At 43.8% G+C, this 24,060-nt stretch overlaps 2 protein-coding genes across 4 annotated transcripts; both read right to left on the minus strand.

Moving 5' to 3' along the window:
• Positions 1-11,876: 11,876 nt before the first annotated feature.
• On the minus strand, positions 11,877-13,938 carry LOC133504010 (zinc finger protein 771-like). The gene is made up of 2 exons (XM_061826111.1): positions 13,466-13,938; positions 11,877-12,739 (listed from the first exon to the last, which is right to left on the minus strand). Exons 1-2 carry the CDS (start codon positions 13,656-13,658, stop codon positions 11,925-11,927), a joined length of 1,008 nt encoding a protein of 335 aa, XP_061682095.1. The 5' UTR covers positions 13,659-13,938; the 3' UTR covers positions 11,877-11,924.
• An 895-nt stretch (positions 13,939-14,833) lies between these two features.
• Positions 14,834-22,998, minus strand: LOC133503137 (MAP7 domain-containing protein 1-like). Of its 3 annotated transcripts, none has more exons than XM_061824376.1 (7): positions 22,641-22,998; positions 21,166-21,338; positions 20,833-20,900; positions 20,003-20,212; positions 18,776-18,991; positions 17,001-17,350; positions 14,834-16,149 (listed from the first exon to the last, which is right to left on the minus strand). In XM_061824376.1, the coding sequence occupies exons 4-6, from the start codon at positions 20,187-20,189 to the stop codon at positions 17,244-17,246; spliced, it is 510 nt and encodes a 169-aa protein (XP_061680360.1). In that variant the 5' UTR covers positions 20,190-20,212; positions 20,833-20,900; positions 21,166-21,338; positions 22,641-22,998; the 3' UTR covers positions 14,834-16,149; positions 17,001-17,243. The 3 variants fall into 3 exon arrangements, with proteins under 3 accessions (XP_061680360.1, XP_061680361.1, XP_061680359.1); XM_061824377.1 differs by lacking the exon at positions 22,641-22,998 and adding an exon at positions 22,103-22,632; XM_061824375.1 differs by having other exon boundaries at positions 14,836-16,149; positions 20,003-20,179; positions 22,641-22,995.
• Between the last annotated feature and the right edge of the window lie 1,062 nt (positions 22,999-24,060).

The raw sequence follows: 24,060 nt of genomic DNA on the forward strand, positions 1-24,060 counted from the left end.
CCCCTACGGGTTTTCCTCAATTCCAGCGTGGGCCTTTTATCATTCTCTTTGCCGCCCCCTCGTGCGGAATGAAAGTGAGCCCTGATTCAACAAAAAAAAAAAAAAAAACTTGGGCCTGTTTTATCTTCTGTCAAAGTTTGTGAGATGGCAATAAATAAATAAGTAGCGCGTCCTTTTTTACTTTCATCCAGCGTCGGAGCAGCCAGGCATTAGCCCCGACCGAGCCGCGTAAAAGAGAACCAAAGTGAAAAAGAGGGAAGTAACCCCCCCATCCCCAAGGAGGGTCCTTACACCCTAAATAGATCGCTAATGGAAAATGTATACGGCCATAAATACATTTTTGTATATTCTTACATAAGCGCAAGTCTCACACGTAGGTGATTTCTTTCACACTGACTGATGAGTGATTGCCCAAGGGTTCGAGCCCCGAGGTCTACTTAAGTATCTTCTTGCCCTTATCCAGGGTCACTCGCATGGGGGATTTGGGGGGGGGGGGGTGTTGCCATTCCCTCTCCCGAACCAGAATCAGAATCTGAATCAGCTTTACTGGCCCAGGGTGTAAAAACACAATAAATTTTTCTCCAGCAGTCGGTGCTGCCCTACCACTTCGTACATCCGGCTCCTCTCGATGCGGAGGAGCATCACCGCAGAGAAGTAATACCGAACCCGCTGAAATAGAAACCCCTCAGCACCTCGATTGGGCCTAGAAATTTGCCCAGAAACAAAATCGGCGAAGGGACATCCTGGGCAGAGTCCAAAACCCATCCATCCATCCATCCATTCATTTTCTTCACCGCTTATCCTCATAAGGGTCGCAGGGAGTGCTGGGGCAATTCAGAGTGTCCGATTAATGTTGCATGTTTTTGGGATGTGGGAGGAAACCGGAGTGCCCACCCGGAGAAAACCCACGCAGGCTCGGGGAAGACATGCAAACTCCACACAGGCGGGTCCGGGATTGAACCCGGGACCTCAGAACTGTGAGGCCAACGCTTTACCAGCTGTTCCACCGTGCCGCCCGTCCGTCCGAAACCCAACTGAAACAAATCACATCTCTTGCCCGAAGATCTCCTCGAAAAGTTTGTGTTTCGGCTTGATCTAAGAGATGGTTGACAAAGTCAGACACGGACATCTTCGTGGCATGAGAGAGAACAGTAGCAGTCACCAGTGCTGGTTTTCGGTATTGCTCCGACTTCGCCGAGGCTTGTTGACAGGAAACGAGCTTGTTTGGTGCTCAATCAACAGTTTTCACCAAATCTCCTGTTTGGCGTGACGAAATTTGCGTGGGGCAGGAAAATAATACCAAGCCGTGTTTTTTCCAGTTTTCAAGCCAAAGGAGCCAACCACGAGATCCCTTTTGGGGAGGGAGACAGAATTGGGCATCCTGGCAAAGACTGAGATCTTGAATTTTTGTACCCAAAAGCATTTTTCCATCGACGTCAATGACGTCTTCTGGCTGGATCCCTGACAATTTGCAGATAAGGAGAGAATCCGCGCACTTCAGATCACACAACAGGGATGACAAATTTCTTCAAGGAAATTCTGTTCGATCAAACAACATTGTTTTAAATAGATTTGGTTTTATGAGAGCTCACTGGAACTGAATGTTTACAAAACCAAGCGCTGCGCTGTAGCGAAGGCGGACCTCATACAGGCCTCATCCTATCTCTGAGCCAGGAAACAGCAATTGTACACATAATTGACTTTTAACAACGATTGACGCCGCTAAAGAGAGAGTCCAACTCCTCTCAAGAGGATGGGTACCAGAGTCCAAGACGTGTGTGGAGGCGACTTCTCGACTTCACACACCGGCTCGGTCTCGTTCCCTGCCAGAGAGGTGACGTTCCACGTCCCTAGAACCGGCTTCTGTAGCCGGGGATCTGATCACTAAGGTCTCTGCTTTCGGTCACTGGCCGGCTCTGCCACGACCCATCGGTACGGAGGGAGGACCCAAAAGCAGGACTCCGGAACGCAAAGGTAGTTCGGGAAAGTGTTTATTCGTTTCAAGGTCGGGGATCAGGCAGACAGTCAAGTGGAGCAGTGGTAGTTAGGACGTCGGGCGTAGAGAGCAGGTCCGCGGGCAGGCAGGGGTCGGTACACGGGAGATGGATCAGAGAAGGCAGGAGTCTCAAAGACGTCAAGCTTACGTGGTCAGTCGGAGGACTGGCGGAGGTCGGTACACCAGGGTTCACGATCAAGAATGCAGGAGTGTAGGAGTGCCGCAGTGCAGGAGTGCAGGAGTGCCGGAGTGCCGGAGTGCAGGAGTGCAGGAGTGCAGGAGTTCAGGAGTTCAGGAGTGCAGGAGTGCAGGAACGGGGCATGAGTTGCGACGATCTGGCGAAGACCAGTCGTCCCCTGGGTCCTATAAATACCGGGGTGAATCAGCGAGGACGAGGCGCAGGTATGCGCCTCCTAATCAGCGCCGGTGTGCTGGGATCCGCCCAGCCAGGGCTGGACCGGCAGGACCATGACAGGCTCACACTCCACCTGGTACCCACATGTAGTGAACCCATGAAAACGGGAACAGATCCGTGTCGCCCTTTAGGGCTGAGTCCAATGGGTGCAGGGTCGCTCCCCTTTAAGCCCCACCTCCAGGTGTTTATTTTTATTTTTTTTTATGCATGTTACTGTATTTTCTTGCATATTAAATTTGTGTTCTTCCTCTGATTGTTATACTCAGCAAGAGAATGTCACTGACCCCCCCCCCCCCCCCCCCCGTTCTTCATCAGTCTTTTTACCGTGTACCATTGGCCAAAAAAATAAAACTAACAAGAACTCATTGTTAAGCGTGTGAACGCTTTTCAGGTTTCTGCGATTTTATCGATTTGAATTATGAATGTATTGTGCTCTCCGGGCCTGGAATCCAAGAACCCTTTCTGAGGGTGTCGCAGAAGGGTTTGGGGTTTTTTTCCGCAGGATTTTGAATTGAATCGATTCAAGTCACGAAGTCCGAGTCAAACTCAAGTACAGCCTTTCACAAGATTGTCAAAGAAAGTCCCTCCTCCCATAATTGGCAATGCTTGAAAGTATAATTTACCAGTTATGATTTAATCAACAATCCCTTCCCTCACCGTTCAGAAGTTCTCCGTTAGTTACACATACGCTCCAAAAAAAGGGCCATAGTGTGCTCCTTCCTCTCCGAAAACCACCACCAGTTGCCAACCTATTAAAAAAAGACTGATAAATTACAAGAGATTGATTCAGAGTGAGTAAATGAGCGAGCGAATTCTAAGTTAGCGGCGGGTATTCTGCGCCGACGACATGATTACCGTCCGCTAGCGCAGCCGCTTCCACCAATCCGCGATGACTGCGGATGCGCTGCCAAGTTGAGCAGGTAGAGGGAAGAGATCAAGCACAACTTTGGCCCGGGGACCATTTGCGGACTGTCCAACGTTAGCTGCTGCCACTCGTTGGCTCGCTAGGTAGCCGTCGAGTGGCTAGCTGCCACACAAGGCGTCCCGCGTAAGGCCTGCTCCGCACATAAGGATTTATTAAACCGCAAAAGATTGTTTATCCGTTACAGACACCACATGAGAAAATAATTGTTGTTTTTTTAAAAATCAGAAATTAGGAGTTTTGATCATACCGTGCAACGGTGTCCTCTGATCATCTCAACACAGAACACCACAAAAATAAAGATTCCGTTCTGCTACCGTTGTCGAATCCAGTCTTCCGAGATATTTCTCGCACGATCGAACGTGATCTAACAAAAATGAAAAAAGAACAAGAAGTCATTTGCCGTCACGAACCAACGGTGCACTGCCGGACCTAAATGCAGGACTCCGCGACGAGGACATGATGTTCAATGGGTTTTATTATAAACGAATGGTTGTTTACGACAACACAGTCCAAGAAGGCAAGATCCAGAACACGAGAAACAAGGTCTGATAATTATGAGTCAACTGAAGACCACAACCAAAAGCGAAACTTGACTAAAATGTGGAGGAGTAACCCTGGATGCGGGTAAGCACACTCACCGAAAAAACTCAAACTTCAATACGTTGTCTTTGATACTCTGGCCCACGTGGTTTGACTTCAGAATCGCGGGAGAATAAGAGGCGCAAATGTGGATAACTGAGCGTGAGATGTCGCCTGAGGACGTCAAAACGAGAACTCCACACCCGGGTGTGTAAACTTACGTGCATGTGTGTGCGGAAGTAGAGGGGAAAGGGTCGCGGCGGCGCGCAGTCAAAAATTATACCATCACAAAGCAAGGGGAGCATAAATATTTCAGGGCCAGTCAGTTCCAATCCCTCCCGGTGCCACCCCGGCGTCTGACCCCCCCCCCCTCCCCCACGGCCGGGGCGAAATAAGTTTCCCGGTGACGGGATGTCGCCGGCTGCTTTTAAAAAATAATAATAATGAAATTACATGAAAAAAAGAAGACGACCAAAAAAATGCCACTTCAGACTTGAAAACAGCGTGTTTGTTTTTCCATTTTTAACGGCGCCAACGTCCGTGCGCTTTTTTTTTTTTATTTTCCATAAACTTTGACTACACCTTTGAAAGATGGCGTGTTTTGCGAGTTTGGCTTTGGGGGTCCCGCCGAGCCACCGCCGCCCCCCCGCCACAAATCACTTCAGCAATAACCTTTAAGCCAGAGAGGCGCGGCGCTCATAAAACGTCTGTAGCCGGTTACATTTTCCTCACAGGGCAATTTTACTTGGAGATTAAAGATCCTCACTGGCAGGAAGTTTAATCTTGAAGGTAATGACTTTCATTACTTTTATGCGCTTTATGAGGCTCGGAGCCTTCCAAGTTTGCGTCCCGGATGAAAACCCAAATGGAATGTCGGCCATTAATAGTCCAGCCTGTCGATAGGTCGTCGACAGGACCGCTGGCGTCCGCGCGTTGGTCGAAGCGTCCACGCGCGCTTTTAGATGCGAGTCCAATTTGTTCCGTGAGCGGGTTTATGATTCAAAACTTGTCAAATCGTGTTTTTCTCATTGATATGGATTACACCCTTCCCGAAATATGTTATATTTTTTTAATGCAAAAAAAAAGAATGAATGAATCCAACATTTTTGCCTCAACTCAATGGATGTTGTGCTGCTCCTTCTGGCGTGCAGGTCTTGGCCACCTGGGGGCAGTGTAACACGGACGTACTGTTATATATTTTTTCCTCAGCATGTTTCTCCACGGCGGCACGGTGGGTCAGCTCGAAAGCGTGAGCGTCACAGTTCTGAGGACCCGGGTTCAATCCTGGACCCGGCTTGTGGAGTTTGCATGTTCTTCCAGTGCCGCCGTGGGTTTTCTCCGGGTGGGCACTCCGGTTTCCTCCCACATGCAACATTAATTGGACACTCTAAATTGCCCCAAGGTGTGATTGCGAGTGCCGCTGTTTGTCTCCGTGTGCCCTGCGATTGGCTGGCGACCAGTGCGGGGTGTACCCCGCCTCCTGCCCGTTGACAGATGGGATAGGCTCCAGCGCTCCCCGCGACCCTCGTGAGGATAAGCGGCAAAGAAAATGGATGGACGGATGGATGTTTCTCCACGCAGCACGGTGACTTGCCTGTAAAGCGTTGGCGCTCACAGTTCTGAGGTCCCAGGTTCGATCCCGGAAGCGGGTGTGTGCACGTTCTCCCCGTCGTCCCTGCGTGGGTTTTCTCCGGGTGGGCACCCCGGTTTCCTCCCACAGGCCCAAAAACATGCAACATTAATTGGACACTTTAAATTGCTCCTAGGTGTGATTGTGAGTGCCGCAGAATGCGTGCTGGCAACCATTTCAGGGTGTACCCCTCTCGAATGTTCTCGCTCTGGAACAAATTGGTTTTGGAACAAAAATGTCGAGATTTTTTTTTTTTTTTTTTGCTTCCGATTTCAAACGAAAATTCGCGCCGAAAAAAACGGGCGGCCCGACCAGCTGACACACAACTCGCTTTTTGATGCTGTCTAACACGAAATTCCAGAATTTTCTTTTTTTCTTTTTTTTATGCATGAGCATTTCTGCATTTTTTTTAAACAAAGATTTCGTTAACTCGAGTTACAAGTTAATAGTTTTGGATGTTACTTTTTGTAAAAATAAATAATCGATCATTATTGCTTGTTTAAAGTTATTCTGGACTTTTGTTGATAAAAAAAAAATCACTCCCAGCCTAGCCTAGCGTACATCTTAAGCAAAAAATAAAGATATTTCTGAAATTACTTCATTATATGAAGTATTCAAACGATACATGGATTTCTCCTATGCAGATTATTATCAGGAAAAGCTAAAAAAAAAATAATAATAAAGAGCTTTAAAAAGCCCATTTCTTTTTGCATTCAACTAAAGCATGCATTTTAAGCAAAAAAAAAATCATAAATTATTTCATTATATATATAAATTATATAAAAATAAGAATAAAGTATTTAAACTATACATGCATTTTTACTATGCAGTTTATTCTCAAGAAAAGCTAAAAAAAAAAAAAAACTTTAAAAAGCCTATTTTTGGGGGGCTTGGAACGCATTATTTCTTTTTTCATGAATTGCAATGGGAAATATCAATTCAGATTCCGAACAAATCACTTCTCGAACCGCCTTCTGGAACGGATGAATTATGTCTGTCCACTTGAGGTCACAATCCTCACACCTTCCAGTGTAGTATCTGTAAACGCGCGTGCATTGGCGCGGTGTCGTCAGCTCAGCTCAACGGTTGTCCGTTAAACCGGCAAATTAATCGGCGGCGTAAACGATCTCCGCAAAGCTCGGCGGCCAGGAAAAAGATTTTGCGTCAAGCTTCTTTGTGATCACCGAGCGATTCGATTAATCGTTTCGGCCTCGCTGGCGCGCGTCATTCCGTCCACGCCGCGGACCCGAGTAAGCACGCGCGCGTAATTAACGAGTGTGTTTATTTCACATTTCTAAAATTACGCCCGTGTAATTGAGCTTAGCTAAATGCTTCACGATCACTAATTTGTCTGCTGAGGTGTCCCCGGGCGGAGAAAGGAAGAAGCAACGAGGGAGGGGGTCGACGGGGGAGGGGGTCGTGGGTTTTTTTTTTTTTTTACCCCGAAGTTCAAGCGAGTTTCCTGTTATCTCCGAATGGGCAATTAGTTCGTGATAGCCACAACAATTTGGACCGCAATCAACAGGATCCAGCCGGGCCCAGTTAAGTGAGGACACATGAGAGAACCTCCGGCGAATATTTATTTTATACTTTTACTATATATACTATACTTTTTTTTTTTTTTTTAAAGGTTAATACGCAATGCTGAGGTCTGAAGTGTATAAAATGTGTCAAAATAGAGGATGCGTGGAATGCTGAGTCAGGAAAAAAATTATGTGGAAGATACGCAGCATCGATTTGTGCTGACGTTTCATTTTAATAAAGTAGAACTGCTTTTGTTGTTGATCGACAGTTAAAGAAGTCAAAATGGACTTCAAAGGATTTATGATTATGATATGACGCCAAAGTTCTTTCATTTTATATTTTCTGATGGGAAACATTTTGACATGAGAACAACATGCAGTAAAAGCAATTAATGTCACGTCGAATGTACTTCAACATCCCGTGTTTTTTGTTTATGATGCATTACAATGTTCAATATTTCAACCGAAATCAAATCTCTGACCCAGTCCTGTCAGGGGAGGTCACGTGACTGAAGCACTCTGATTAAGTGGGTAAATACTGCCCTCTTTTGGTTGTCCCCTGACATTGGATTTCGGTTGCGCCGGCATAATATTTGACATTTATTTCATGGTTTTAATAAGCAACATTACTAGACAAATAGGTAATCTATATATTATAATATCTTATGGAGATAGATATATGGAAAAACATGACACTCTGTGGCAACCCCTATCGGGACAAGCCGAAAGGAAAAGAAGAAGAAAGTTTATACCGCTTATGATAGATAGATAGATAGATAGATAGATAGATAGATAGATAGATAGATAGATAGATAGATAGATAGATAGATAGATAGATAGATAGATAGATAGATAGATAGATAGATAGATAGATAGATAGATAGATAGATAGATAGATAGATAGATAGATAGATAGATAGATATTCCACTCTTAGCCCATCAAGAAGGAATTTGATGAAAATATAGTATTTACCGGTACTTATAACTTTAATATGCAATATGTTTTCGCTATAATTACTGTATCAATTATGTCTGATCACTATTCATGTTTATAAAGTTACACTAAATATGTTTTTGATAAACTGCATTGACAAGGAAAAAAAAAAAGAAAATTTTGGAAAAAAAAAACTATTACAGAAGAATCACATGGAGGTATTTTTTTTTTTTACTCATAACAACACAGCCGGAAACTTGTTTCATATTTTATTTGAACGTTTATATACTTTTTGTTGTGAAGCTCTTTATATAGTTAACGCCAGAAGTTTACATACAGGGACACAAGGCACTACTTGCCTCCCCGCCCACCCGACCGTTTTTTTTGTTTTTTTTTTTTTTCTTCGAGACACTCCGCTTTCCTCCCACATCGCAAAAAAATGCAACATTAATTGGACACATTAAAAATTGCCCTTAGGTGTGATTGTGAGTGCGGCTGTTTGTCTCAGTGTGCCCTGCGATTGGCTGGCAACCTGTTCGGGGTGTGCCCCAGAGATCGGCTGCAGCACTCCCCCTACACTGGTGAGGATAAGCGGCTTGAAAAATGGAATGCAATTATTTAATACTGTAGACCACTGGTGTCAAACTCAAGGTTCGGGGGCCAGATCTGGCCCACCGCATGATATTATCTGGCCTGCGGAGGCAAATCATGTGTACCAACTTCCATGTTTTTTTTTTCAAAACTGTACCAAAATTTCTAATTGTCATATAATAAATGAGAACGCGGGGATATTATAACCATTTTTGTGTTACTGGTGTCAAACGTAAGGCCTGGGGACCAGATCCGGCCTGCCACATGATTGTATGTGGCCCGCTGAGGCAAATCATGTGTATCAACTTCCATGTTTTTTCTTTTTGTTTGTTCAAATCTGTACCAAAATTTCAAATTTTCACATCATAAATGAGAACGTTGAGATATTACAAGCATTTTTGTGTTACCGGTGTCAAACTCAAGGCCCGGGGGCCAGATTCGGCCCACTGCATGATTTGATGTGGCCCGCGGAGGCAAATCATGTGTATCAACTTCCAATTTCAAATTGTCATATCATAAATGAGAATGTTGAGATATTACAAGCATTTTTGTGTTACCTAACAACAATGGTTGGAAAAACCAACTACCCTTGATTTCTGATTCCAAAACTAGCTTATAAAATTCACGTGTAAATATTATGAGGCGGTTAAATTACTTTTTGGCAAAGGGTCTGAACGGTTTGGATTTTTTTTTTTTTTTTGCACTTTAATAAATTGAATTTCCATTTGAAAATTGCATTTTGTATTTTCTTGGGTTGTCTCTGAGTGATATTAAAATTGTTTTGATGATTTCAAACCTTTGTGTGTGATAGATATGCAAAAATAACAGAAATCAGGAACGGGGCAAATACTTTTTCATGGCACAGTATATGACATCGATATTTGTCTTGTATTTATGCACTGTTCATTTGTTTATTTATAGAAATACATTGTCAGGTTTTGTCTAAATTTGCCCAATTTTTGTCTTTTTTTTGTCTGGCTTTTATCAATTTTTGTCCTTTTTTTTCTACATTTTAAGTTTGATGTAGCCAGAATTTGTACCAAAAGTCTGAACACAAATTTATGCTGACTCAGCAGTTTTGCTCCTACTTGATTAGCACCATTATGATTTTTTTTTGTGGAAAAATATATTTTGTAAAACTGTTTACTTGAAAACAACAAAGACACAATTAAAAGAAATTCTTCTGAAACGAAAAAGCAAAAACTTCAATGTCAAAAATTATTTTTTTCTTTAAAAAAAACATCCACACATAAATACATACCTCGACAAACTGTGAGCTTATTACAAACTCAGTTTTCATAATGTCTTATATATTAAAAAATTACTGATACAAGGTACGTGAAAACAGAAATAATTTATCATAAAGAGCCTTCCAGAGTCTATTCAATGTTTTTTTTTTTCTTCAATCAAATGAAAGAATCATTGAAGAAAATTATGTATTTTTAAAACGGGCAAAATGAGTACAAATACATCTAGATGCTTTTGTGTTTTGGGAGCTTAAATTATTCAATTTATTTATTAATTTAGTAATCAGATGACGTTATGTTGCTGAAACATGAGATTTAAAAAGGCCCTAAAAAGTAAAATAGTTGGTTATAAGTCAAAATAAACTCGTTTTTTGCTGTCGCATTAGAATTATTTTCTTCATTTTGCTTCAGAAATTATTTTGTTGTTGCTTTAAAAACTAACATATGAGCATAGCCAACTTCTACTTTTAATTTTTGTGTGTGCGTGTGGAGTTGTGCGATCAACAGACTTTACATCGAACCGATCGGCGTGAGCTGCATCGACCGATGATTTGCATTTTATGTTGACGGTCGTCGACGTGATAATTCGTCAAGCCGATCAATGACGCCATTGATCGGCTCCGCGAAAGATATTTACTCCACGGCGCCGTCGTGTGCGGCGTATTTGAATCCAAAAGCTCGTTTTATTTTTAGCCCGGTCACGAGTTTTTTGACAGAGTAATGTAAACAACTGATAATAAATTAATAAAACTATTTTAATACGTAGCGGGGGTGTGGGACAGAACACGTCTTGACGCAGATTTTATTCATTTCAAGATTGCTTGAGCTACGTTCATGTACTTTCGTACGATATCGCTGGCAAGCAGGAAACAAAATGTTATATAGCCTAGCAAGCTAGTGCTAGCGCCAACCTTTGCACGTAAACATGCTGCCATTTTGTCAAATCGTCCTCTAAAATTTCAGCGTGTGAATTCATTGAATTTCAGTCAACTAAATTAATTACTAATATACTAAAACTCGGACGGCACTGTGGGTCAGCTGGTAAAGCGTTGGCCTCACAGTTCTGAGGACCCGGGTTCGACTCCCGCCCCGCCTGTGTAGAGTTTGCACGCTCTCCCCGTGCCTGCGTGGGTTTCCTCCGGGTGGGCACTCCAATTTCCTCCCACATCCCCAAAACATGCAACATTCATTGGACGCTCTAAATTGCCCCTAGGTGTGATTTGTGAGGACGGCTGTTTGTCATTACACGCCCTGCGATTGGCTGGCAACCAGTTGAGGGTAACTGTTGACACCTGGGATAGGCTCCGGGACTCCCCGCGGCCCTCGTGAGGATAAGTGGCTAAGAAAATGGATGGATGTTTCTCCACAGTTCAGGTTCAAATATCTGTTGCTTAAAAGCTTACAAAACCCTCGTGAGGATAAGCAGTTGAGAGAATGGATGGATTGCGATACTAACGCTTGCAAGACTAATTTTTTGCCAAGTTGGTTTGACCTAACTGGAGAATATTTTTGAAAAAACTCAGTATAAAGTACGCAAGTATATACAGTAAATAATCATTAAATAGACACGGGCACAGTTGATAAAAAGTGTTTGCCTCACAGTTCTGAGGACCCGGGTTCGATCCCGGCCCCCGCCTGTGTGGAACGTTTGCACGTTCTCCCGGTGCCTACGTGGGATTTCTCCGGGCACTCCGGTTTCCCCCCCACACCATCCAGCATTAAGTGGACACTCAAAATTGCCCCGAGGTGTGATTTGTGAGGACGGCTGTTTGTCTCCATGTGCCCTGCGATTGGCTGGCGACCAGTTCAGGGTGTACCCCGCCCGCCTCCTGCCCGTTGACAGCTGGGATAGGCACCAGCACCCCCCGTGACCCTTGTGAGGATAAGCGGCTAAGAAAATGGATGGATAGATACATCGCTCCACCATGTGATCAGTTTTTTTTTTTTTAACGTCGCTGATTGGACCCGGAAATCCGAATTGCGTAAAACCGAGCGATCATGTCGGATATGTTGCATGACGCATTTTTTAATCCCCCTTTGACTAGTTGTGACTTTTATTGCAAGAAGGAGCAAAATAAACAATTTCATTGGTCCGCCGAGCTCTTCCTCCCCCGCCCTCCGTCTTCGTTTCCGGCGTTTTGGCTGTCGGCGACGCAAGTGTGCTTCTTGAAGCCGTTCTTAAAGTGGAATTGTTTGTGGCACACGGCGCACTGGAAGGGTTTCTCGCCGGTGTGCGTCCTCATGTGCATGGCGATGTACCACTTGGTCGTGAACCCTTTGGCGCAAACCGGGCACGAGAAGCGCTCGCGGCTGGAGTGCGACCGCATGTGTCGTTTCAAAATGTAACTGAGACTGAATCTTTTGCCGCAGAAGGAGCACACGAAAGGTTTCTCCCCGGTGTGCTTGGCCATGTGTCTCTTCAAACGAGCCGTCGTGGCGAACGTCTTCCCGCATTCGGCGCAGTCGAACCTTTGCTCGCCCGAGTTCTTGTCGGTGTGTCGCCGGTTTTTGTGCGACACGAGCAGCCCTCTGGTGGGGAAACTTTCCACGCAAACGGCGCAGCTGAAAACTTTCTCCGTCTGTTGGTGTATTTTCATGTGTCTCTTCATGTTCCCGTTGGACGAGAATCGTTTACGGCAAAACGAGCAGCGGAACGATTTCTCCCTCCCGGAATCGGAGTTGTCGTCCATCTCGGAAAGCGGAGCGAAGTTGCTGTCCGGGTCCGAGTGCGGTCGCTCATCGCGGGCTTCGTCGGCGCCCTCCTCCTCTTCCCCCGCCGGCCATTGGGGTTGCGGTCCATCCTGACCGCTCCACACGTCCTCCTCTTCCTTTTTAATGTGGGGGGCCTCCGCCGCTGGCTCCTCCCCCTCTTGGCTCCTCACCAACACCTTCTGCGTGTCTGAACCCAGGCATGGACAGCAAAACATAATAATAAAAATGTAAAAAAAAAAGAAAAACAGCAGCTATTTTAGTTAGGTACCTAATTGGGTCCATTCCAATCATGGTAAAATTCTGCCTCCCCCAGAAAAAAAAAAAAAAAAAACTCCCATTTAAATACACTGCAGGAATGTTTTTACAAATAAAGTACTTTCATATTTTTTTATATCTTTAAACACACTTGATGTCGTATAAATATTTAAACACGTGATATATTGAGAGAGAGAGTGAAATTCTGTCCCCCAAAAAATAATAATAATCCCCTCTTTAAATACACTTCAGGAATGTTTTTACAACAGTACTTTAATTTTTTTAATATATCTTTAAACACACTTGATGTAATATAAATATTTATAAATATTTAAACACGTGATGCATAAAATAATTTTACAACAAAAATTATTCCAAATTCACGTGAATGGGATGCAAAATTCTAAACGGGGACATATTTAAGTTTTATATTACCTCTAAGTAAATTTCCCCCACTGGAATGAATTGTAGACAGTTTATTATCATTAATAAATCGGGATTGTGGCTCTCCTCGAACCAGATAAGCTTCAAAGATAACTCGTAACCTAGATTTAAGCTTGCAACAGGAAGTAAAAATAATAATAATAACATCTTGTTGCCAAAATTACACCGAAGAAAAGTGCCAGATGATGATAATAGTATTGCCGAGTGAACCAACCTTCCTGCTGTTTGACAGCGCGCGACTTCAAAACGGCGTCGAGCAGTTGGCCTTGTCGCTCTTTCTCCTCCTTTGTTCGACTGAGTTCCTCCTCGTACTCCATGATGGTCCGTTCAAAAAGTTGATAAATTTCCTCCACGGCCAAGTGCAGGCGCTGCTTCATCAACTCTCTGAGCATTGTGACTTTGCACATTTTGCCGACGAGCGCCGCGTTTGTTATTATTTTGAACGCCCCTGCCGGTTTGCCGCTAGCAAGCTAAGCTAACGCGAGCGCCTCTCAACTAATTCGCTTAAGACCAGCTTTAACTCTACGAGTTCACCTTCTAAAACACGCCAGGAGTGTTAGGCGGTCGAAAAAGATAGACAACAAAATAAAACAATTGATGTAATTTTTCGCCAGTGTCCGACGCTTCACTCGGCAACAAATTGACCACTTCCGATTCCTCTTCTTCTTCTCTTGTCGGTACTCAACGACAGTTAACAAAAATATTTAAAATGGATTACCGCCGCTTACTGGCAAGGGTATGGAACTACTGTCGCCAGATCGCCTGATTATTTAAAAAATATACATATACTGTATATTGTATTGCATTTGAAAAGGGGAAATTTCCTTGTGGGTGAATAAATAAATAAAGTTTCTATCTGCCCATCTACTATTGCTACCGCTAATACAATTACTACTATAACTTTACCAGTACCACAGTACTGTTCTACTAAAACAACCACTACCACTACTACTACTTCTACCACTAATCCAATTCCTACCACACATCTGCTACTATTCCCACTTCTACCACGACTCACTCCGTGCACAACCCTGGATTTCTGTTTCCTGGCGGAAGCAGTCAATACACGTAATTATTATTGCAGAAATTTGAAAAAGAGGAAGGCACAGAGTTCAAAGAGGTATTTTTTGTTTCAGACAAAAGAAAAGATACATTTTAGGATTTCAATTTTTAAAAACTTTGACAGATGCTCTCTAGCTTCATCTTAAAAGTTTTACAGTGCAGGGATGTCAAACTTTTTTGGACACTTTATAGTGAGTGATGGCCTTTTGGCGCCTAAATTTGTGGATGTGTTCACAATTGCGTACAGTAAATGGAACAAAATGAAAAAGATAACATGACGGTCGTATAAAATACATCACAAAACAGCGTGTAAACGAAGAAATTGGTTTCACTAAGTGTAATCAGAACAATAGTCACACACAACCCTTTTTGTAAGCTGGTTGACGTCCCAGAGCACAGCGAACCACTGCAATCGCAATTTTTTTGCGAGCCTGCTAACTCGGCGACGTTCAAAAGATCGAAGCAAATAAGTAGGGAAAGGAAATGCCCTGGTTGTAGCGGTTGCTGCGCCGTGTGTGTGTGTTTAAGTATTTTTTTATGTTTAAAATTACCAGAACATCAATGCTAATGTCTGTTAGCCCGCCTATGCAGTTTTGCAGCAGATGTTAGCATAAAGCAAACTGATTTTATATCATCTTATGATGTTATGCAGTGAGAAATTTATGTTCAGTCGTTAAATTTGCACTTCATTTTTTTTTAAGTTACTGCTAGCAAGCAGACAATTTACATGCAAAATCAGCCCACCCAAGTTCAATGGAACGTAAATATGTTGTCATTTATGAATGATTATAAAATGTACATTTTCACACGTTTTAGTTCCTTTCTAAGCAATAAATTTGAGCGAATGTCATTTGGATAAGCAAATCCGCGAAATGTATTTGATCCTCTTTCCATCTTTTCGTCTCAAAATACTCGCTTGGTTATAAAGGACTCACACAGTAGATTTTTGTCATTATATGAAAATAATTTATGATCAGAGAAACCTGAAAATAACTACTTTGTTTATACAGTACAGCAATTTTTAACGACGGCAGCTCTAACAAATAAAAAATATATATGACAATTATTACAAAACAATCACAAAGTTTTTTTTTTCTTTTTTAAAGACAAACTCTCCGACGACAAGGCGGACATGTAAAATGTCATGGAACGGCCTGATTAATAAAGTGTACAATGAGAATTTTTTTTTAAAAATGTAAAAAAAAAAAAATACAAATATTACAGAAAGATCAGCAGTCTCCAAACTTTCTCTCCCTTCGTAGAAACGTGGCTCAGTTTTGCAATTTGCATTCCACGCCCTTCCATACCGACACGTCGGTGCCCCTCCAATATGTCAATCTGTCCCCCCCATTTTTTTAAAATTTTTTTTTTTTGAAATTCCTTCAAATACGTTCCCGTAACCCCCATTGCTTGAAACACAACATATTTGTGAGGATTTCATTGCATATGTCATCTTACGGGGACACACAAACGTAGGCGAGTGAACTCCAGATCAGGCCAACTTCCACTGAACCAACCAAAAGTGCCCCGGCTCGAGCTGTTTTGGGGTCAAACCCGCAGCGGCGGGGAGGTTGGACGCGGTCTCCGATTGCAGCAAAGCGCTGGCCCCGCTGGCCCCGTTTCTGGCTCGGGCTTGACTTTTGTCCTCCCTCCATTCCTTCCTTATCGCCGACTTTTCCGTCTCACCGAGCTCACGGACGCTCTTCTTCTTTCCGCTCTCTTTGTGCCTTTTCCTTTTGTCCCTTTCTTTCTCAAGGTACCTTCTTCTTCTGTCCGGGTCAGCGTCACGACGTTCCCGGTACCTCCTCGATACCTCCGCTCTTTTCGATGTCATCCCTTAAAAAAAAAAACAATCCAAAATGTCCCCCTTAAATACTTTTAACAGTCAGGCCCGGTTCACGTATGACATGAGCCTCATGTGAAGGTGGTTCATCCATCCATCCACCCATCCATCCATTTATTTTCTCAGCCACTTATCCTCACAAGGGTCGCGGGAGTGCTGGAGGCAGGGTACACCCTGAACTGGTTGCCAGCCAATCGCAGGGCAGATAGAAACAACCAATCACACCCAAATTCACACCTCGGGGCAATTTAGAGTGTCCAATTAATGTCGCGTGTTTTTGGTGATGTGGGAGGAAGGAAGGAGTGCCCACCCGGAGAAAACCCACACAGGCAAAGATGGGGAGAACATGCAAACTCCACACAGGCGGGGCCGGGATCGAACCCTGGACCTCAGAACTGTGAGGCCAACGATTTCCAGCTGAGCCGCCGTGCTACTTGAAGTGAAGCATCTCCGCTAAAGATTAAAGAGTTATGTTTTCGGGGAGTTAAATTTAGCCTGGGTTGTTAGTGGGAGTTACAGAGGCATATTTCTGGTTTATTTTTCTCCTGAAGCACATCTGTAAGACATCTATTTTTAAGGCTAATAATGAGAACTGGATTAATGTTTTGACGAAAATGCTAATAATTGCCGGGTTTCTCCCCCGTGTGTATCCTCGCGTGTTTTTTCACGGCGAACTTGCAGTAGAATCTTTTGTCGCAAACTGAACAGGAAAAGGCTTTGCCTCCTGCGTGTGCTCCCGTGTGTCTACGCATACTCCTCTTGGAGAAGAATCTTTTATGGCACACTGAGCAAGGAAATGGTTTCTCTCCGCTGTGTTTGAGGTCAGCGTGATGTGTCGCATCACCTTTGGACTTCTCATTAGTCCGCGAAGGTTCTCTGGTCTCGTCACTGCTTTCTGTCTCCGAAGACTGTGACACCGTCACCCGGTCCGATCGTCTCGCAAAGTTGTCTGGTTGCGAGCGCGGATCTCCGCGGCGTCGTCCGTCAGCTTCTGCTGTCACGTGCTGACTTGGCTTCTCTCGGTTTTGTCCGTGATGAAGCGGTGAAGGCAGCCCGTGATCCTCTTCGCTCTTCACGCAGACACCCGTCAGTGAGAACGTGACCGCATCGGCCTCCTCCCCGTCTTCTCCTCTTTATCGATGCCGGGATGCGGCGCCTGCTCTTCCTGACGCCCCGCCAACACCCGCTGCGTGCCTTTGCGACACAAAGAAATCAAGCCAGCATCAGTGTACAATGGACCTTTCCGACCTGTCAATCACCCGTACAATAGTAGCCAATCAGATCGCTGCATTGTCTTAACCCCCGTCTTGACACGCCCCTCTCGCTATATTGTCTCACAAGCAATGCTGGTTGTCAGTAGTGTGCGCTTGGAAAAGTTCATGTTACGAAGAAAATGGTCCTCGGATGCGGGAACTTGGGGAACGCGCTATTCTAATTCTGATGAACGGTTGATTCATTTTCCAAAGCCTAAAACACAGTTGACGAAGTGTCTACAATGGATTAAGGCTCGCAGAAGAGCGCACGTACGACTAAATGTGGACATTATTGACAAACGCAAGGCTGTATGTTCGAAGGTAAGTGAGGGAGAAGTATAATACTCTGAGTTTGGTTGAATTATTATCAGTGCTTTATACATGGGAGGAGAACAACTTTCACTTTGTTAGCGTATCACTGACCTGCCGAATGAAGTGTGTCATGTTTTATGCCGAAGAGTCGGGTTAGGGATACGTAAATGTGCCACGTCATGCAAGACAAATGTCGACTTGCCAACTTGTATCACATCAGACTTTTAAGACAGAGCACTGGCTTCCATTACGAGCCAAGTCAAATGAATGCACCGGCTCACTTCTAAATATTACAATATTTACTCGTGATCTTTCCAAGTAAAAAGTACTCACCCTGCTTCACATGCGCTGTACCATTCCACTATTTTATCCTGTTGGATTTCAATATGAAGTTTGTGAGGCGTCAATTTTTTTTTTTTTTTTTGGCATCGATCGCCAACGTTTCTCTGAAACTCAGACATTGCGTCCTGCTCGGTCCAAAATCCTAATTTCGTGTACAAATCCTTGCGTGAAATAGTTGAGAGCTTTCTGTAGAACTCTCCTGGACAAGTCCGACGCATTTGGCAAAAAAACATACCGCAATATTATCTGGAATGCGCGACAGAGAATCCACTTCAAACCAGTTCTGTTCGGTCGCCATTTTGGAAGCTCGTGGGACATGGCAAATGTAGCTAAAGGGGGGCGGAGCTTGAGATCGCCATCGGAAAGGTCCAATCCAGTGAGGACATTTTCTGTCAAATTCACCGTCCATAAACTACCCTTGTGTGTGTTTAATATGATCAAAAAAATATTTGACATCTAACAATTCAAAACCCAGGCCTGACATCAAAATGCATCAATAGAAACAGTTTTTGCCCCCCTCCCAACCTAAAAAAAAAAAAAAAAAAAATTGAAGTTGTGGAAAAAAAAAACTAACAATAACGCTGCGTATCCACAAGGGTGCGCTCCATAGTTTGCAATCCTGGTAATACGTTTGAAGCAAATTCTCTTCAAACACATTTTTGAATTCACGTGGCAGCGTCTCTAACTTTGTGAGGAAGACGCGAGGACTGACCGTCATCATCCTCGCTCTTCACAAGGACACCAGTCCACGAGTTGACGTCGGCGACTGGCCCCGGACCTCGAAGCCGCTCCCCATCCTGGCCGATCCGCACGTCCTCCGCTTCCTCTTTGATGCGGAAGGAGTCTGCCGGCTCTTCCTGCTGCTCGACGCGGACCTCTTCTTCTTCTTCTTCTTCTTCCCGGCGCGCCGCCGGCACCCGCTGCGCGGCTGCGCCACACAAGGAAAGCGCAGTAGTCTAGTCCGCAGGTGTCAAACTCGAGGCCCGGGGGCCAGTTGTGGCCCACCACATGATTTTGATGTGGCCCGCGAAGGCAAATCATGTGTGTCAACTTCCGTGATTATTGCAGAAACATTACGGTGCTGGGGCCATAATGGCGGACACGTTAAGTCGACACGTTTGAGGTTGAGACCGTCTTAACCCGAAAACTCCCTGGAGTTGAAAAACCCATACCTCTTTATCTGATTCAAAACTAGTCCATGAATTTTGTGTCTAAAGATTTTTATGGTGTCGCAGTCATACAATACATACAATGTGGCCCGTGACAAAAATGAGTTTGACACCCCTGGTCGGGTGTGTAATGTTAAAGCAAGACAGCAAAACTGAAAAGGCAAAATTTGAAATTTGATTTGTTAAACAAGTCACCCTTCTAATATGCTCCAATTAAAGATTTCATTGGGATTCTGAAGGGAGTTTAGACTGCCATGGTAACACAGACACTGAATTCTGATTGGACAAAAAAACTACTGGATGCCACGCAGCCAATGGATGCTAATATTAGCATATTTTGTAAATGTGGGTCAGTGGTTCCATCTATCCGTTTTCTGAGCCACTTATCCTCACAAAGGTGTCGGGAGTTCTCGAGTCGATCCCAGGCCGGCCCTAAATTATTTTGTATTTTGCTTGTATTGTGGCCGCCTGCGGTTTTCTCCGGGCACTCAGGTTTCCTTCCACATCCCAAAAACATGCAACATTAATTGCTCACTAAATTGCCCATAGGTACGACTGTTGTTTGTCTCTATGTGCCCTGCGATTGGCTGGCAACCAGTTCAGGGTGTGCCCCGCCTCCTGCACGTTGATGGCTGGGATAGGCTCCGGCACTCCCGCGACCCTCGTGAGGATAAGCGCCTCACAAAATGGATGGATCTTTCTACTGTGGTCCCTCCAAATGTTGAAAAAAAAAAATAAAATAAATAGTACAGGGGTAAAAATACACAAACCTGCTTGGTTTGATGGCTTAAGAGCTGCATCCAGTTGTTTCCGTTGCCGTGGCTCGTTCTCCTCTTTGCTCCGGAGAAGTTTCCCCTCGTACTCCGCTATCGTCCTCTCGAACAACTCCAATATCTCTTCCACGGCCGCGTTGCGCCGCTGCCTCACCAACGTCCTCAGGTTTCGCACTTTACACATTGTCACGCAATCACGTTAGCTCTCTGCCGAGCAAAGCGGAGCTAAAATTAGCGTCTCGGGCTAAATCAGCGTCACGCTAGTCGAGTTTATCGCAACGGGGAGCCGTTCAAAGTGTTTGTCGATTCACAGATCCGCGCAGGGCGCCGGAGCCACGCCTACTTGGATACTGTTGTTAAGCACCCCAAGCTACCGATCAAAATGGCGGACGCAGTGCGATGGATTGGGATTATAGAAATGAAACGCCCATACTCGAACAGAAATATGACCATTGGGGAAGCCTGTGAAGTTTTTTTTTTTTTTTTCCCCTCGAGAAGTTGAAAAATGAAATTAATCTTTTAAAAAATCCACATAGACATTATGCCCGACTCATGATAACTGGTTGCTCTTTTTGTAAATTTATTGTTCATACGCTCCTCAATAGTCATGTGGAAAGAGCGGAATCTGATGTGGCATTTATGGAAAATATGCTGATGAAATTGGCGGTTTTACAGAGCTAATCCATGACCTTATCCAACCAAAGATAAGGAAAACATCTCAACTTACACCGTGCAGTCTTAAACCTTCGAATCTTGTTTTCTGCAGCTAATAGATTTTAATCACCCGTTTTGAGTTTACATATCATCGATTTATGTTTATAACTTACGTGGTTCTTCTTCTGTCTGTGTAGCTTGTGGTGGTACTTCATCTACTGCAGTTGGCACTAAATTCACTCTGAAAAAATAAGATCCAGTAGATGTGAAATTTACTTGTGTTTTTTTTTTTTTATATATTTAATGTGCGTACATTAATTAGCTGTCACATATGAAAAATCTCCAAAAATGAGAACCATTCAAAATACTGTTGAAACTCAAGCTCACTTCATTATACTGTTTATTTATTGAATTATTCATTTGCTACTTTTAAACTATATCTGTTTGTTGTTCAGAAGGACACTCATCTAATAAATATCGAGAAACTTACTCAAGGGTAAACTTACATGGTACTGTTTTCGTTCAGGGGAGACGTTTTTGCCTTCTTCCGCGAGCTAACGTCCGTCCTATCGGGACAAGAACGTTTCTGGAGCAGCTTCCTTGGTGGCCCACGTTCGCAAGCATCTGCTGGAACTGGGTCGGGGAATTGCTCCGTTGGGCCACGTCCTCCCACAAAATGCTGCAAGAGTGAGAAACAAAATGATAGTTATGAACTTGCCGCGGTAGCTTACATATATATTATTTACGCCTAAAATCTGCGTAGCCGTGGAACCAAGTCATAAAATAATTTTGAAGTTATTATTGTGACGGGAGGCCGTCCAAACCAATCATAAACAGGTCATATTTTTTTCAACTAACGTCACACCGTCCGATTTAGAACGCGGGCGCCATTTTGGTTTGGTGAATTCAAGTAAACAAACAGTAACTAACCGGGAATCGTTTCAGAAAGGCGTACGAACGGGGGTGCGCTGCTACGTTATCGGTTGCTCAAACAAAAGCGGGCGTTGTAAAGCGTCTTTCTTTGGACGGCTAGCTGTGATCAAGTACCAGTGCGAGAAAACGGAGCGGTTAGCAACCAAACGGCGACGACTGTGCCCGTCTCGTGTCAGCAGAGCCGATCTAGCAGCCAAGCACAATACTCGTGTGTGAATGCAATGCATGGCTCTAAAAATCTTTATTTTCTGTTTTAGTATAATAAGTTTGCAAAAAAAAAAAGTTACCACACCGCTAGCTGTTTCGTGAGTTGAGTTAAAAATGTAGCCGCGGAAGTGGAGAAAAAGGTGCGGGCTCCACTTGGGATCATCCCGGTCAAACCTATCTCTCTCCTTCTCGGCAACAAAAATGAAAATAAGCTACACCTCTTTAGTTGGTATAATCAACATAATTTAACACAACGCTGTCATTACGCAGTACATATTTAATTCCATTGTGCATTACACTAACCTTAGTAGTGTGGTGACAGGTTGCTTACAATGGATACAATTGGTTGTAGGTCTCCTGACCTTTGTAATTCTTTAGTTGGTCCACGGTATAAGCGCTCGTAGAGAAGAGGAGAAAGTTGACGATGTCTGGCTTGGTAACCGACGCCCACATTTGTGTGCTCCATTTGCGTTTGTCCAAGGCACATGGGTCGATATTGCCGATCAAAGCACACTTCTTGTCATAACAGTTTTTTGAAACAACATCCAATGAGCCCCGATAACTTTCCAAAGTCTTTTTAGGCGTCCCGCGTCACTTTTAACAGTCACACGAACATTTATGTAACTCCGGTCTGTATGCAAAAGCCATAGAGTGAACAGCGCGTCAGTAGAGTGAACCCATCCAACATGGCCGGTTGCCCCGGATGTAGTCACGGGATCGAAAACAGTCTATTATGTTCACCTCTGTCCGAAAATAATGGGATGGTTTTTGTCAAGTGCAAGCCCCTTGTCAGATCCCATTGTACTTTTTAGCTGGTACACCGACTAAATGAATAATTTACCTTAGAACAGACGGCTTTGTGCTGGTTTATCTTCGATACGTTAAGCCGGTCGTGAGGTCGGCCACAAGCCTTAATCCACCGCATGCATTTCTCTAAATTACGCTTTGGGGTGGGGAAGCGCACCAGATACCCTCCCGGTAATCTCTCTGGATAGCGCTCGTCTCCATTACACGTTCCCCAGGCACAGCGAAGCACCATGTTTCCAATTCGGATCCAAGAAGAGGTTTAAAAGACTATACGCGCGCTTTGTTTGTGGTTAAAATTTAGCGGCTGTGGACAGCAGGGCCGCAGTTCAGAAAATGTCGCTCATCTCTCGCCGTCGGTTCCTGTTCCTTCTTCTTGACTCTGATTAGGTTGGCAAACGGCTTTCGGGAGAACTACCGCCATCTGCAGGACACGCAAAGTACAATCACATCTTCGCTGATGATCAAATCATTTTCCCCCATTTATATAAATGGAACGCCCTCAAAAGCACCTAAAACAGGGGTCACCGACCTTTTTGAGGATGAGTGCTACTTTGTGAGTACCGATCGTATGAAGGGCGACATGACCTGTTTGCGGCAAATATTTTTGTTTTATAATTATTTTTTGTTTTATATGCGGAGCCCCTAAAGTGACATGGGGGGGGGGGGGGGCAACAATTTGTGACCTGTGCTATTTTTGGAACATTCTTCGCGGGCACCTTTCGAGGTCCTCGCGGGCAACCATGTGCCCATGGGCACCGCGATGGTGACCCCGTCGTGACATAGTCTAAAAAAACCTCTTGTATAACAAAAATAATTAAATGCCATAAAAGTGACTGTGAAGATATAAACTGGCTTTATAAAGTGTAACTACTACATAAACTGAAGCGTTAAATGTATGCCTTTAAGGGGCGTGGCTTATTGAGTGCTCTCAAGTTTGTTTTGGCAAGGTTTTAGTGTGCACAAATTATTTAAGTAAAGTCATTATGATTGTGAATATTTAGTTTTTCATAATCATTGTTTGCAGTTGCTTAGAACATAGGCATTGACAACGTGCGACATGCTGCTTCACCAAGTCATGATTTTCTGATCATATGATATAACATGACACACGGTGACCGATACAATATTAACTATAATGTGTAGAAATGTTGTTTTGAGTGAACATGACGTGATGGAAATTTAATAATGTATTGGTTAGGGATGCAACTAACGCTTATATTAATAATCGACGACTCCTTCAACCATGTACACCCTGAACATTTTAAAAACATTTCAGTTGTAAATAATAATAATAATCAATCAAAATACAAAACTTGAAAAAGGTTTGAAAAAAATAATCCAAATGATTTTATTATAATCCATAATATACGAATAATAACAGTAAATATTTCAAGCTAACGCTGAACGATTTCCTTTCCTGACGTCATCGGAAGTTGTAGCCCAAAAGGAAGTTA

Source organism: Syngnathoides biaculeatus, chromosome 7, assembly GCF_019802595.1.
Source record: "Syngnathoides biaculeatus isolate LvHL_M chromosome 7, ASM1980259v1, whole genome shotgun sequence".
NCBI lineage: Eukaryota > Metazoa > Chordata > Actinopteri > Syngnathiformes > Syngnathidae > Syngnathoides > Syngnathoides biaculeatus.